The sequence below is a fragment of the Enhydra lutris genome, unplaced genomic scaffold (genome assembly GCF_002288905.1).
Source record: "Enhydra lutris kenyoni isolate GAN:26980312 unplaced genomic scaffold, ASM228890v2 scaffoldscaffold12, whole genome shotgun sequence".
NCBI classification, from domain to species: Eukaryota; Metazoa; Chordata; class Mammalia; order Carnivora; family Mustelidae; genus Enhydra; species Enhydra lutris.
The window spans coordinates 75,488,446-75,504,478 of NW_019154096.1; the positions used below are offsets into that span (position 1 = coordinate 75,488,446).

The following is a 16,033-nucleotide window of genomic DNA, read 5'->3' on the forward strand; positions in this document are numbered from 1 at the left end:
CATTTAATACCGGAAAGGGAAGGGAATTTTAAAAGCATCGTCCCATTAAAGCAAAGCCATTTAATACCGGAAAGGGAAGGGAATTTTAAAAGCATCGTCCCATTATACTCTCTGCCACATCCCCTCTTCCAGCTGAAACCCAGGCACACTCCCACCCCTTCTCCTTTCGCGGGGCCAGGGGCCAGCCCTCCCCCTGCAGAACCAGCCGCTGAAGCTCCGAGGCACCGAGGGCAGCGCTTTCCGGAGAGCGCTCGATGAGGCAGGATTTAGGAACCCGACAGCCGATCGATAGAGACACGGGGGAGGGCTGTAGGTGGAAATGGCCTGTCCACGGTGATAACCTGCTCATTCCACGGGGCTCTGGGTTAATGATGGGCAGCCTCCACGTTCAGAGAGAAAGCAATCAATCCGTATCCCAATGCTCTGTGCGCTCCCCACTGAGTCCTACAGGGGGTGGTTTTCAAATCCTGCTCGGAGGCGGCAGCCTGGCAGGACCTGCAGACCGCCCCCCCCGCCCCCCGGGGACAGGGCCCCCCGCAGCCAGGGCACCTCTGTTCGGTCTGTCTCCCAAACTGGCTTCCCACGAGGTTCCATCTGAAGAAAGAGCTCCACTTAAAAATAGCCTGAGCCGCTTTAAGGAAACTCAGCCCTCTGCGGTCAAGGTAGTTTGGGGAGAACAGCTAGTTCTCCGCAGAAGCTTTTAAAATAAGATTCAGGAGCTCTCTCCTCAGCACAGAGGTCAGGCGGCGCTGGCAGATGCCAGCCTAAGGCCTAAATGTTCCTGGAGGTTTCATAAACATAAGGTCTCCTCCTGTGCCCACAGTAGGCACATGACACGAAGCCGAGGCCTTTTCCAGAACAACAGCCTCTTTGAACACAGAAGCCAGCTCCTACCTGTCAAATTACTCCAACACAGAAACACAGTTTTTACCAGGAAACACCACGTCTTTGCACTCCCCTGGAAGCTGGAATGGGGTAGTGGCGCTAATTTTCTTTTTCTAGCAGCTGTCACCTCTGACTGCGAGTTCTCTCTGGGCCAGGCACGGGCCGCCCACCCCCAGGTCCCGGCCCTGAGGGCGAGGGGCCACCTGCACCTGCACCCAGAAAGAGAGAGAGACCGCCGGCGGGAAGCAGGAGAGGAGGAAGCGAGTCGGGAGACACTCTGGTCAAAAGCAGGTGCTTTGCAAGAACCATCTTACGGCCAGCACTGGTGTATTTACTGTATGTACCAAGAGGTCAAACAGGCGGTGGGGGTAGATGGTGTTGCTCTGTTCGGGAGGCCCTTTCCTCCGTGTCCCCATCCCCTGGGCTCAGCCACAGTCCAGCTGCCAGAGAAATTCTCCTCTTGTGCTGCAAAGCCGGACACTAACATGACCATTATGTTCAATAACATGAGAAGCTTCAAAAACACATTTAATTCCACGCGTCACTTTCGATTTGGGCCGCCTTTGTTTATGTACTTATTTCTTTTAAGAATCTCTTCTTTAGTGGCCAGCAGGACACGAAGCTACTCAAACCTGTAGCACGTCAGCTCATGGGGCGCCTGGGGGGCTCAGTGGGTTTAAGCCTCTGCGTTCGGCCCAGGTCATGATCTCAGGGTCCTGAGATTGAGTCCCAACATTGGTCTCTCTGCTCAGCAGGGAGCCTGCTTCCCCCTCCCCCTCTGCCTGCCTCTCTGCCTACTTGTGATCTCTTGTCTGTCAAATAAATAAATAAAATATTTTTTTAAAAAATATCTGTGACGTGTCAGCTCTTCAACAGGTCCGTCTCTCCACGCCCTATGCACAGAATCGCACAGAACTTCACTGCAACACGCAGCGCTCTGCGCAGCCGGGCCCACAGAGCTGGGGGTGGGGGTGGCCTTTTATTTGCAACCTTTCCCCAGTGACATCAACCCTTCGGAAGGAGTGTGGGACTTTGACAGTTATTTGTAAATGTTCTTTCTCTCTCGGGGGCTCTGGACGTACACCTAACAGTAAGGAAGTAGAAACCTATGAGCTTCTTTAACTTAAGGCAGCTGAACATCCCACCAACGATCGTGCGTCAGCCCCCCAGGCTCAGGACTCTGCAGCAGGCAGGTGACGCCACCAGGAGAGAGATGGGTGACACCTGACGAAGGAGACTCGGAAACCTGAGGCTGGAAGGGAACGTCACACCAATTCAGAGAGGAGGAGGAAGAAGACAGGGCGGAATGGGGCACGTACACAGTGTCCCAGAGTGTCCTCTTAAAGACCTTCTAAGTCAGCCCTGGGGATGTGCCTGACCCCCGTCCCCAGGGCGCTCCAGGCTCCGCAGGTGACTTAGCTCCTTCTTCCCCCCACCTGGCTCATCCCCCCAACACCTAACTTGGTACAGGGGCTGGCAGGCAAAATCCAAGCTCCCGCGCAGCTCACGGTCTGCATGGGGGAGCAGGTGTTTATCAAGTACAAAGAAATACCACGTGATCATCACCTGTGCAGCAAGGAAGAGGAAGGGGGACTCCAAGTGCCTGCAGCAGGACTGGTCTTGAGACCAGGGATTCTTCCCTAGGACGTATGGGTGAGACTCTGTAGCCTAGGTCGCTTAGGGGGAAGGGAACGGGCAGCATGGTTGAAGAAAAGAGATCAGCTTGCGCAGGGGCCCCACAGAGGAGGCACACATGGAGAACAGGGGTGGAAGAGAGGGGGAGAGAGGGAAAGAGGGAGCTCAGGGACTGGTGCCCCCAGGGCCTCTCAGACGATAGAATCATCTTCAAGAGCAACTGAAGGATGTGGAAGGACTTTAAAGGAGGGAAAGTGTGGCCCACCCAGCTCATGCTGGCCGTGAGTAGGGACTAGACAGAGAAAGCATGGACTACTGCAGCAGTCCGGACCAACATGGCAGCAGGGAGATGTGTCTCAGAGATGATGAGGAGATAAATCAGAGAGATGTGGTCATGGATTGGACATGGGGGTGTGGCAGGGGCAGAAAGACTCTTAGGTCTCCTGCTTGAGCAGCCACATGGATGGCGGTGCCATTCCTGAGATGGGACGGCAGTCTTAGCTTAGAGAGATATTAGAGCTCCATTGCTTCTCGTGCCCAACCTAAGCCCAGTCTAGAACCTGGGTTCCTGCCTTGCTGGGGAATGAGTTCCTGGCTTGCCTCCAATTCCTGTACCTGATGCTGGGACCTTAGGCACTCTGGGCAGGACCTACCCTGAGTCAGATCCAGCCCTTTCTCTCTCCATGTGCCCCCGCCCTACATTCTCAGGCACCAAGATGTACTCCTCCATCTGAGGACACTATGTCCTCTAGCTGCATGTCCCCTACACTGACCTCATGCCCAGCTAGTGTCCACACCTGGCTCTCACCATGCTCTCAGAAGCTGAGTCCAAGCTCTCTCTCTGTCAGGTGTGTTAACCCCCAGCTCCCAGACCATGTCATTCTGCCTAGTCCTCCACATCTTCGCTCTCCCCACGCCAGGCCCTCGTGGTGTAAGGCCTACAACTAAGACCCCATATTGTGTGCTGTTTTGACATCCGGTGAAACTAAGAAGGCTTCATCTGGCCAAAGGGCAAATTCCCCTTCCAGCCCCGCTCCCACAGACAAGAGCCCCGGCCAAACAACCCTCCTTCTCACGGGGAGCAGGAGCTGCTCCTGCTCGTCCCTGAGCTGTAGCTTCGTTTCCCTTCCGATTCATGGAATTACTCAAACGATCCTATTACATCCTCCCACAGGAGTCAGGGGTGACCTCCCCCCACAGTACAAAGCCTGCACTCGTTCACTTTGTCCTGTAGTGCAAGTCTCATGTGGCCCTGCAGGTGACAGGTGGCCGGTGGCATGCTGGTCCCCGGGGCTATGAGCTATATGTGACCCATGAACTGCCACTGCGTCACCTGCCAGGGGTCAGGCGTTATGCCCAGCCACCGCCAACACACGGGGGCGGGAACCCCTCCCTGACCCACAGGACAAAGTTGAGGCAATTAAAACAGCCCTTATCAAAGAGCTCTGTGCTGAGTGACCCCTAGACGTGAAGGAATGACGACCCCGTTTATTTCTTAAAAACACAGCAAACTCCCAAAGACCCACAGCGGCGGTTCACACAAGAGATGCCAGTGACGGCTTCTTGGGCTCCACACCTACAGACTCCGCCGCCGCAGGCCTGGGGGAAACCGAGGGACCTGTTTCTGGCTCAGGCTCCACGGAGCCCTCGGACGCCCTCTTCCACTCGGGCACCATTGCTAGAGCAGAGCATGTTCCTCACACTGCGATTTCCGTAAAATCTTGTCTCCGTGCTGGAGAGCGTGGGGCTGCTGCTTAGCCATGGGACTCGGGCTTCCAGATGCCCTTTCACCAACAGGTGCTCCTTTCCAGCAAAAGCATGACGCTGGATGCCTGTCTCTCAGACCCAGTCCCTTTCAGGTGAGAATACTGATACCCACAGAGGCCCGCCCTGATAGCCATGGCAATGCTTCAGGGAAGATGAATGGACATGATGAGTGGTCCTCCTCATCCTCCTAAGAATAAGACACAGCGGCCCTCACGGACCCCTACCGGTACCCCCTGCCTCCCCCAGCAGCTGATTCCCACACTTCTAGACGAGCCCTTCTTGCTCCTCGGTACCCAAGAGGCAATGACTAAGCTTCTAGGCCTTGGAGAGGAGACAGTTAACTCTGGCTAGGTGCACGTCTTTCCGACACAGAGCTACACAGACTGGCAAATCTGCAGCCGAGCTCTTTGCTTAGCCCATTATTTTACCAATTATTTTTAAATTAGCTTATGACCAGGTGATGGGTAAAGATGGGGCCAGAGGCAGGGGGAAAAGTTTCTTATGGCACTGTGTATAGGTGATCACAACAAAAGGAGGGTCAAGACCCAGCAGCCACTAGGCAGAATTCAGGAAGGGGCTGGAGCATAATGGTTCTCCATCAGGGAGCAAGCAGGGAACTGTCACACACCCCTGTGACAAAGCCACTTGGTCTCTATTTGCCCCAATAACGTTCTACGCAAGTAGGCACAACAGACCCCAATATGTCCCTTTCATCTTTCGCAGAAAAACAGGAATAATGTCCTTTCTTCTTGGGTAGTCAGAGAAGTGATGCTGCCTTTTCCCACCTGGGTTCTGGACAGAGTGGGCACCAAGCAGCCCATGTAGGAGCCACCTGGGTGGAGGGAGGCTTCCATCCCCCTCCACAAAGGAAGCTGAGTAACAGAACAGGAAAAGCACTTGAAAGAGTCTTAGAAAAACCCAAAGGCAGTTGCTTTCCTTCACAGGCTCTCAACTGCTGTCACAAGATCCAATTCCCAGGCTGCCTCTGCACGCTCTCCTGGGAAACTCAAGGAAGGTCCCTGGAGATAGAACCAGCTCTACGTGGTTCCTTCAGTCAAATAATCCTGCGCAAGCCAGTGAAGAACTTGCGTGCGCTGGTCCCTGACCTTGGGAACACAGAGCTGAGTGAGACAAGGTCCCTGCCCTCCAAACCAACAGTCTTGATGAGACAAGTCCACAAGGGAAGAGACAAGTCTACAAGGGAAACAAGGCAATGCAGGAAGGACTCTAATTCTGGAACAAACAAAGCCTTAAGCACCAAGGATGGGCCAGTTGCATCAGGGAACGCATCTGACAAAAGGAAGGATGTTCACAACCGCAAGATCTAGAAGGTGGTTTCAGAAGAGTCCCCATAAGCAAAGAGAGTGATGGGCAAATGTAGGGTCGGATGTGGAGTGGCACTAAATGCTGTGCCCTCTGAGGACTGGTGTGATTTCTAAGCAGAGAAGTTACACTGATTAAAGCTACTCCTAGGGGCGCCTGGGTGGCTCAGTGCGTTAAAGCCTCTGCTTTCAGCTCAGGTCATGATTCCAGGGTCACGGAATCGAGCCCCGCATGGGGCTCTCCGCTCAGCGGGGAGCCTGCTTCCTCCTCTCTCTCTGCCTGCTTCTCTGCCTACTTGTGATCTCTGTCTGTCAAATAAATAAATAAAATCTTAAAAAAAAACAAAAAAAAACCAAAACAAAACAAAACAAAAAAGCTACTCCTAGACCCTGTTCCCTAGATGACTTCTCCTCACAGGCAGGGAGGGATCTGTGAGAATGTGGCAGATGGTGATACAACATGATCAAAACGGCTCCTGCATTAAAAAAAAAAAAAAAAAAATCCACATGTTTCTGCCTCAACAATTAGAGCCTGAATAAAAACCAGGTTTTTCAGGGAAAACATAAATATGGTGTCCCTGCTAGACTTTGTTCATAGAGAAACTGCAATTACAGATTGCAGAAGAGAAACAAAATACAATTCACATCCTCTCAAGGTGGTTTTTAAGGGGTAACAGACCAACCCTTCCTTGAGGGATAGCAAGGGTATGTGTTGTGTCGGGAGCTGTTTGACTCGATGCTGATGAAAGTGAAAAGTATGGTTATGAAGGGAGCAAATCACTGCTCTTATAAAAGCTGGAGAAGAGAAACAGTGACCCTCAAGTTTTAAGTGAAATATAATGACTTCATCCCACTCATCAATCAAAGACCCACCCTTTAAAAACTGCCACTTATAAAGGTCGGGCTTAATTGATCAGGAGGGAGAAAATTTTATGCCGTCCCACCTTCCTTCCTAAGCCAAGTGAATTAGAAATTAAAATTTCCCCGTGACCTTCATCAATTACCCTTCCATACATTTCCCGTAAAGGATGCCCCAGCAATGGCTTAACGAAGCACCTGGACCTTCAACCGTTGCTCAGTCCTTAGATTAAGCAGCCTCATCTGCAGACAGGTAGCTCAGTGATGGGGGAACCAGTGAAAGGAATCTTTTTATAACACACAGAATGGAAATTTCAAAGCGACTTCCTACCTTCCTCTGATTTTGAAAACAGATGTGAGTTTGGGCAGACACCGTCGCCTCTCCTACATTTTTTTCCTCTCTTGGTGTTTGGATCCTATTAATCATTGCAATCTGAAGTTTCACACAGGCCAACCAGATGCCAAAGGTCTTGCCAATGGGATGATTTTACCATTAAAGCTCGGCTCCCTGCCCTTCCCACTCTTGGAATTTCCAATGACAGAGACCGCGGTTAGTTGCAGCGTGCGGGCGAAGGAAGCAAAAATGAAAATCCGGAGACCATGCTCCTTTCCGATTCGTGCATGAGCACTTGAGCCCTGTTTGCAGATACTCTCCTGACCTAAGCTTCTGCAACAGGGGCGTACCCCCCCCCACATTGCTGAGTGCCAGAGTGGCCGGTAGAGATGGGGTGCCCAGAACCACGGTTATCGGAGAGCAAAATTAGACTTGAGCAAGTAGAGAGACTTCTCTAAAAATAAAGTGAGGACAAAGCGAAGTGAGGACAAAGTCGGCCGTGCACTAAGTACCTCACCTTAGAAAACAAAACCCTGACACCGGTGTGTGGTTCCCAGGACAACGCTGCTCTTCCCTGTCCCCAGCTGTCACCCCCAGCCGCCACCCCACACACGTGGGCTTTGCAGCTTCATCCTCTGTCCACCCCGCTCACACAATTTCTTTTGCATTAATCCCAGCTGTTCTCATGGCTTCTCACACCCTGCCTGGAAATAATGGTCGCATTGGGCTCGACAACCCTAACCCGTCTTCAGATCGCAACACCAAATTGCCGAATGCTGTCTGGCCATCTAAGGCAGGTGGCCTCTCACGAGGAGAGGATGCAAACCCCACAAATTCAGGATCCCCCCACGAGCACCCCCCTGACTCTATGAACCTCCTGGACCCTGAATTCCCTACCCCACGAATGCCAGCACTCTCTGTCCGGAAACATCTTCCAACCTCCCCCTTACTGCAAACGTTCTGTCTTTTCCCCAGCGCCCCACCAATCCAACACCCCTGCTCCTGCACTAGACAAAACCCTCATCACCTCTTGCCTGGACCGGCACACCGAGGAGACGTCCTAGAACGTGGGTCAGGTCGTGCATTCTAGGAACTCAATATTTACTGAGTCCTCTTTGGCTTCTCAGTACAGATTGAAAACAAATAAATAACTTATTTTATTTTGGCTCAACCCCATTCAAAGGCTTTCTAAAAACTCCAGCCGTGGGAGCAGGTCCTGAGCCTCCTTCAGAGAGTGAGTCCCCCTTCCCTGGGGCCGTATAGGGTCAGCCTCCTCTGCAGAGACGACCCCGCTTCTGCATGGGAATGAGTAGGAGGGCTTCCGACATCAGGGAGAACCTGGACAAGAGGACCCACTGGCCCTTCCCAGACTTGAGATTCTGGGAGCTGACATCTGCCTGGCCCGTGGGCTCCTTCTGGAAGAACTGCCCTGCTAGCCAGGTACGCAGAGGATCAGACCCTCGGAAGCCACGTTTCTAACCTTTGACCTTGCCTCCTGACCTGAGGTGACTGAATCAGGACAGAGCCTGAGAAGGTGATTTGACAGACACAAGCGGCAGGCAGCAGGCAGGAGGCATCGATCGAGCCCTATTTCGGTAGCTCCAGGCGAGGGCCCACATGTTCTTGCTGCCAGAGCCCACAGAGTCCCCTGGGTTCTGGGGCTCTTTGCAACCTGATGGAGCGTCCTTCCACTACGTTCACTGGTTTCCTAACCATGGTTTCCCTTGTGTGTGTTTCTAGTCCTTGTGACACCTAATTTGATCTAAAACTCTGCTCCCGCGGGCCCCCAAGGCCACAGAGAAGACTGATCCAGGTCTCATCCTCGTGCTGGGCCCCTCTCAGGACGGTGGGGCAGGGACTCTCATGCCCAAAGCAAACTCCTGCTCTTCCCCAAGCCACCAAACCGGACCACAGAGAGCCCTGAGGGCACAGGTGGCTGCTCGGGCCAGTTTTCAGAAAAGAGATGTGTCCACGCGCCCTCCCTGACCCAACTTGAGCCAAGGCTCCTCTGGGCCTCCGGGGGCCTGTCAAGTCCAGTTTTAGCAAAGAATGCTGCTGAGCCCAGATTTAGAGAGAAACCTGCTGAGCCGGTTTAAAGGACTTTCCCCACCCCTGACACCAATCGAGCTCTCTCTGGTAATGTTGTAGGCACCGCGTCCCCCACAATGACCGGCTGCAGACCCCGGGCTGCCCCGGCTGCCTTCAGAGTTAGGCTCAGTCCTCCAGTGGGGTTGACATTCTCTCCTGCAGTAGCTCCCAAGTCTGGTCATTTTAGACCAGTTAACAGTGTCATTTTTCTTTAACAGATGGGAACGGCCTTGCAGCCAGATGCACAGAGCCTAGACGGCCCCCCGGAGCGTCGCCAGCCAGGGAAGCAGGAGCCTGACTCTGACATACACTCGCCTTGATCCACCCAGAGTCAGGCTTCTCCGAGAACTCAATCTGACGAGGCCTCACCACCCGTGGGCTCTGTCCTTGGCCTATTTAGTCCACTTTTAGAAAGAATCCTGCTGGTTCCATTCAGAAAAAAAATCCCCTACCCTTGATATCTGATCAAATTCCTCATCCCGCACCTGTCAAGCCAACTGAGCCAACCCCCCTTACCTCGTAGACTTTTTCCATCCATGGACCCCCATCCTGCTCCTTGGCAGTGAATTCCTACTTTTCCTTATATTCAAAGGGGGGCCAGACTCTCTTTCCTCCTCGAAGACCCCATGTAGTGGTCTCCCTGAATAAAATCTCTTTCTTTCACCCTCTTTAATCAGCATTATGAGTGTTTTTTCTTCTTTAACAACTGCTTGCCTTCTATACGAGAATGCCCAAGAGATATCACAACCTTTAAGTATCTTTCTATAATTAAAACTTGGAAAATACAGATTTAAAAAGAAAGAAAGAAAAATAAAGAAAGGAGGGACGGGAAATGGGGAAAAGAGGGAAGGGAGGGAAAAAGCCGGAACATCTGTATCTCCTCCTCTCCTCCTCGCCCGGACTTGCTTGGGCACATCCCCTGCAGCCCGGATGTTAACCTGTGGCCTCTGGGCCAGCACCTGTGAGGTTTCTAAGTCATTAAGCGGCTAAGTACCTCGTGAGCAGACGTCCACCGCAGAAGAGCCCAATGAGGCCCATTTCGAGCTAAGCTCATCCTAAGGAAAAGCAGACTGACATGTCCACACCTAGGTCAACCGGGACAAACTGTTCTTTCCACGACCTCGAGTGCTCTGAGGAAAATACGACATCCTTCTCAACGTCCCCAAGCCCCACTGTGGGGCGCGGGTGGGCAGATCCGCTTCACGAGCCTGCCATCCAGGCCACCAGAAACACCTGCCAGGGGACTCATGTTCTCACCACAAGCAATTTCTAGGCTAGGTTTTCAAAGGGTCCAAACGAAATTCCTGACACTATTAAAGAATAAGCTAGAAACCATGCTTTGGGGCTCCAGGAAGGATCAACTAGGAAAGCTTCTTTCAGATCATATCCGTGTCTTGGGCTGACTGTGTCAGTTACGGAGAGTTATCAGGTCCCTGATACCTTTGATATGGGCGGGCAGTAAGGGGTAACAGAAGAGAGAAGCTATGCATGCGTATAATCACACACACACACACACACACACACAAGCATGCACATGTACACACGGATATTTTTCATAGAAACCAAGTCACCTGCCACATTTACAAATTAATAAGACGAAGATGAAAAATAAAATTTGGTCCATGAGAACATGCTTTTAGAACTTAGTTTTTGCTAGAGTCTCTGAATTGAAATACTCTGTTAAGCTCAGTCTTTTTACAGTGTCATCAGAAAATGGGACCTAAACTACCGTCTGATTCCTCTCACAGACACGCGAAAACAAGCTTGTTTCCACACTACTTATGTTAACAAACTTAATAAAAGTTATGAACTGTAACCACCTCGCTGGTGTGGGAACCGTGTAGGGGCTGTGAACTGAAGCTTCCCGACAAATGATTTATGAAGGAGCAGAGACGATGCCTACACTTAAATTGTGGCTGCTCCGATGCGAGAATATTCCCTATATGTCCCATTACTCATTCCTGGCGGAACCCTGCACCACGTTGGCCCGAACCTCCAGCGTCTGCAGCAATCTTGGGTCCCAAACGCACTACCTGAGGCAACCGATATTTCTTCTGCATTGTTTGCTTTTTCAGAGACGGCCAACCTAAAAGCCTGGGTGTTTAGAAATTCAAATCAGCTTCAAATCCTGTCAGAGCCACTGAGCTATCATCTTGGGGTGGGGGGAGATGAGGCTCCAAAGCACATTTCGTTATTAATAAAAAATAAAAGAGAGAGACAGCAAATAAAACCTTGAATGGGAATGCCACCCGGTCAAGCCCAGCTCGTTACCTGCGTTTGAAAGACCTTCATTTCTTTCCCAAGCAGAATGATCTTTGGGGGACGAGAAGAGCCGACTGTGGATCTGGAAGATAAACAGAATCCTTCCCAGTTTTATATTTTTATTTGCCAGATATAAAATCTTCAATAACGTGCATTATTATTTTTAAAGCATCCAGAAACGTCTCTAGAATCTCTCCCATCTCCTAAGAAAGAACTCGGGTTTTAATGAAGACTTATTTCCATTTTCTCCTGTGTTAACTCTGCAAATGAATAAAGGGTGGGTTTCTGACGATTTCAAAATGCACAAGGAGGAGGAGGGGAGGGAGAAAAACCATAATCACCTAATGCGGATTTTGCCGCGGATTTTGCCAGCAGAGCGAAGGACCACATCTAATATTTCTTTTCTCTCCCATCCTAATGCTGAATGGGTGTTGAGCTAAAATTGGACATTCAATAAATATTGATGAATTGATTAACCACAAGCAATCAAATTTCAGGAATTAGCCTTCAAGGCCCAGTGAAAATAAGATTAATATATACAAAAGTGTTCCGCTCTCTGCAAGTATGATTATGATGTGGACATTCCCTGCCAAAAGGCAAAGATTTGTTTTGTACGTTTATTCCAAAAGCAGCTGGCTGTGGGTGAGAACTTTGGTTTGGGCTTCTCAATCTACAACCAGACTCCAGAGCGCCTCGTTCCACAACCGGACTCCAGAGCGCCTCGTTCCACCCTGGGTCTGCCCCACGCCCACCAGCTGCGGCTCACCCCAGGACTCTCCCTTAGCACTGAGGAGTAACTTTGTCAACCCGTGCTGTAAGCACAGTCTCCCGTTCTGAATCTCAGTTTACTTCTTAGTCCCAAGCGGAGTTAAGCTTTCCATTGTACATGTCCCATGTTGGCCCCTCTCATTGCCAGCAATCAGGCAGCCAATGTGGGGACAGAGAAAAGCGGTGGAACCCAGAGCAGGGTGGGGCTAAGATCTGGGGAGTCAGGCACGGTTCTCTGCCACTCCCTGGGCTTCTCTGCTCTGTGGTTGCCTGGGAGCGACATGAAGTATGAGTTCTTATAACGGACATGTCAGAGGGAATACCGGAAACCCATGAAAAGTTTTCAGGAAGGAAGTAAAAGTGCAGCAATATTAGATGTCAGGATGAGAATGATTTAAATTCCAAATTCAGCAGCAGAAGCATCTCCCTGTTGCTTTAAACATGATCAAGCAGGTGGGTCTGGAACCCACCTTGGGAGAAGGGGGAACAGATGTGCCGAAGACCCCTCTGGCTGAGCAAAGATTTTAAGCTTCCCATTTCCTAGGCTGTTGCCTTGTCTGGCTCTTTTAAGAAAGATATTTATGTCCATTTTTTAAAGTAATGCTATCAAATTCAGCAACTTCATTACCCTGGAACATGACAACTCACGATTAATTTTTATCCAGCAAGTTCTGAATGACCGCGCAGTCCTGGTCGAGAGCCCCAACCCCACGGTGAAGTAACAAGTAACAAATACTGAACAGCCCTGGTTTGGAACGAGGGTCGTCCTCTCTCTCTGGGGTCCTAGCAGCTGCCAGCGGATGGCAAGCTGACTAGGCCCCACAGCCCTCTGCATCATCAAAACCTGGAACCATCTTGTATAGGCTGACCCTGTACACTGGTGCAGGGTACCACCAATCCAAGAATTCCCAGTGACGGGGGATTCAGGAATCTGTCATCAATACAGGTCTCAATCCAATAGTGACATCCTGGGAAGACTTGGCTTTGACTCTGCTTTCTGCTGGTTGTTCATTATACTGGCTTCCTATAGAACAGCAACAGTTTTTGCCCCGAGGACAAAGTAACAAGAGGGCCCTGTGTGGTCTACACTGGGGAATCTCTGTGGCATTACCAGACACCTCTCTCTACACACACTCTGTAAGAGCTTCCCTTGGCCCCCTGAATACAAATTCTCTCCCTGACTACAGGGCCTTTGCACATGCTGTTTCAGCTGCAAAGCATGTTGTTTCCTTGGTCCTCTTCTGGATCTTGGCTCACATGATCTGATCATGGGAGTGTCTGTAGACAGCCATCTCAAAACCAGTTTCCTGTTTTTTAAGATTTTAGAAGCACTCCCGTCCTTCAGCACGTGCACCTTGGACTGTAAATCTACATGAATTCATGTGAACCTAAAATTGATGTCTGCTTCTGCCCTAGATATTAACTGCTCTTAGAATAAAATTATTTAGCCTTTCTTGCCAATGTATTCCTAGCTGCTAGTATGGGCCAGACATATAGTAGACTCTCGATAAATATTTATTAGAAAAAAAAAAAGATGGAAGAATGAAGGAAGGAAGGAACGAACGAACGAACAAATGAAAGCAAAGCCTCTTCTCCAGGATAAATTCTGTGCAGTGCCCTTTGGAACCTACTCTCCTGTCTTCTTGGAGGTCACACCCCTCAAGGATCCTCATTCTGTCCTCAGTCTTCAACTCTGCCTTCCTCACATTTCTAACTATGTCCAAACCTTTCTCAAAAACAAAACCAGGGGCACCTGGGTAGCTCAGTTGGTTAAGCCTCTGATTCTTGACTTTTACTCAGGTCATGATCTCAGGGTTGTGAGATCGAGCCCCCCGTCGGACTCACGGCTAGGCGTGGGTCTGCTTAAGATTCTCTCTCTCTCTCTCTCCTCTCCCTCTCCCCCAGCTCTCCCCTCGAAAACACAAAAACAAAACAAAACCAAAAAACACAAAACCTCCCTCTCACACACATTACCTTCCTCCCTTCGCCTTCTCACTCACAGCAAATCTTGGAGATGGCCACACTGACTCTGTCCCATTTCCTCACCCCCCATCAGTCCTCAGTTTACCACAATCTAGACAGAGCCGCTGTGATCTGTCCCCGAAACGCTTCTCACTGTGCTCTCCAGTGGCCCCCTCAGTGCCCATTCCATGGCTGTATCTATCCACAACCCCCATTGGTTACCTTTCTGAAATGCCTCTCCATTCGGGCTCCAGCTCCCTCTCCCCACCCCCCGTCCTAAAGGCCCAGACCACGGCAACCTCCCCATTCTCAGCCCAGCGGCCTCCAGCCTCCACCTCATCACCAGCCATGTTTCCATAAAGCAAAGCGGTTATGTCCCTCCCAGCTTAAAATCCTTGAGTTTTTACCCATCCCACACACAGTTAAAACTCTATTCCCAGAGACATTTTTGCAGCGCGGTTCATAACGGCTAAGCATCAGAGGCTTCTGAAATATCCAACACTAGGGAATAGCTCCGTAGGTCAGAGCACACGTGTTAATGCATCCGGTCACATGATAACAGTGTTCACGGTCCGAGCCGCAGTCTCCACAGCTACAGACCATAACCACGTGTCACGGGCAGCCTTGAATGCTATGCTAACTTGGTTATTATTTCCTAGGTGATGGGGAAGTTTTAGTGATTTTTGAACAAGGCCAGTGAGTGCTTAATGCTCAGTTAAAGTAAAGCAAGTGGAAGGAGACCAGACTGGAAATGAGGTAATCAAGAACACTCCTTGAGAACAGAACACTGCGATTAGGGTCAAGGACATTAAAAGAAACATGACCCCTCACACTCATAAGGGATGTTCCAGCTCGCAAAGCTCTTTTATACCCATTCCCTCCTTTTGACTCTCCAAAGCCCCTGAGATGTGGGCAGAACACGTAGACTTATTATTTCATAAAGAAACAAAAATCCAGAGAGTGTGAGTGACCTCGGTGCCCGCGGACAAGAAAACAGGGCTCTGACTCCCAGCACCAGCCCTCCTGGCCCCTGGGCTGGCATTCCTTCCACGCCACCTCACCACTTGCTTCCTTACAGGGTCCAGACTTACCAGCACCACCAGCAGAAACTCTGTCTGACGCCAACGGGGACATTGACGACACTGACCACAATAGGATCTATGGATTCCATCAGGAGCTGGAAGCTGAGCACCAGTGAGATCTGAACATCATGGATACAGTAATACTAGAACCATCCATTTGCAGAAGACTAAACACTTTACAAGGCAGCTCTCATGTTCTCCTCCTTGATCCTCCCAAGTCTGGCCATAATAGCTGGGCCCTAATGAACAAATATGGTATTGTTTTTGCTGGTTCTGTTGTTTACCAATTTGCCCTCCGAGATAGCTGAGTTCTCATTATGAATCCATAATCCCTTATCTGCAATTCTAAAATCCATAAAGCTCTGAACTCCAAGAGGTTTTTCTTCTCTGACTTTATAGGAAACTAATCTGACAGCCAAACCTTACCTGAACTAACCTGAGGCTATTTATAATATTAATTTATTCCACTTAGTGTGAATATTCATACATTTTATTGCAAAAACATCAGTGAGCTTAATTACAGGGTGCTACCTCAAATCCCGCTAGAAATGTTGTGCAGCGTTACCTGCAGAAATAAAATTAAGAAATCATTGTTGAATCACATTTGGCCCCAAGAGTTCTGGGTGGAGAATTGTGGGTTGGTACAACAGACATTTAATAAACTTGCCGATCCCTGGGTTCAGGTTTTCCATATCTAGCCCCTCATCCAGTTCCCAGGAGATCGTTGGTATCTTTGCATTTTATGGATGCGAGCCCTGGAGCATGGAGACATTCAGTAATTTGCTCAGGTCACAGAGCTACTAAATGCCAGAGCCAGGACCCTCTCCAACTAGAACATACTGTTCTCAACATTGCCCATGTTAGCACATGTGTGTGCATGTGTGTGTGTATGCATGTGCATGGGTGTGTAGTTCGTGTGTGTGTGTGTGTGTGTGTGTGTGTGTGTGTGTGTGTGTGTAGGGGTGATCAGGGCTTTGTAAAGCACTGAGCAAGTAAAACAGGGACCAAATGAAGAGAAAGGAAAGGAGAGAGAAGAGAAACAGCTGGGAACTTCTAGTCTACCCAGCACC

The 16,033-nt window shown here is 50.2% G+C and overlaps 1 protein-coding gene across 2 annotated transcripts in view; it reads right to left on the bottom strand.

Annotated features, from left to right (window-relative positions):
* The window catches only part of LOC111145296 (chromosome unknown C10orf90 homolog), a 206,619-nt gene that overhangs the window by 175,954 nt on the left and 14,632 nt on the right, over positions 1-16,033 (bottom strand). For both annotated transcript variants that reach the window (XM_022500131.1, XM_022500130.1), the window contains exon 2: positions 11,161-11,233. In XM_022500131.1, the coding sequence (XP_022355839.1) occupies positions 11,161-11,233 (73 nt within the window). The remainder of the gene's footprint in view (positions 1-11,160; positions 11,234-16,033) is intronic.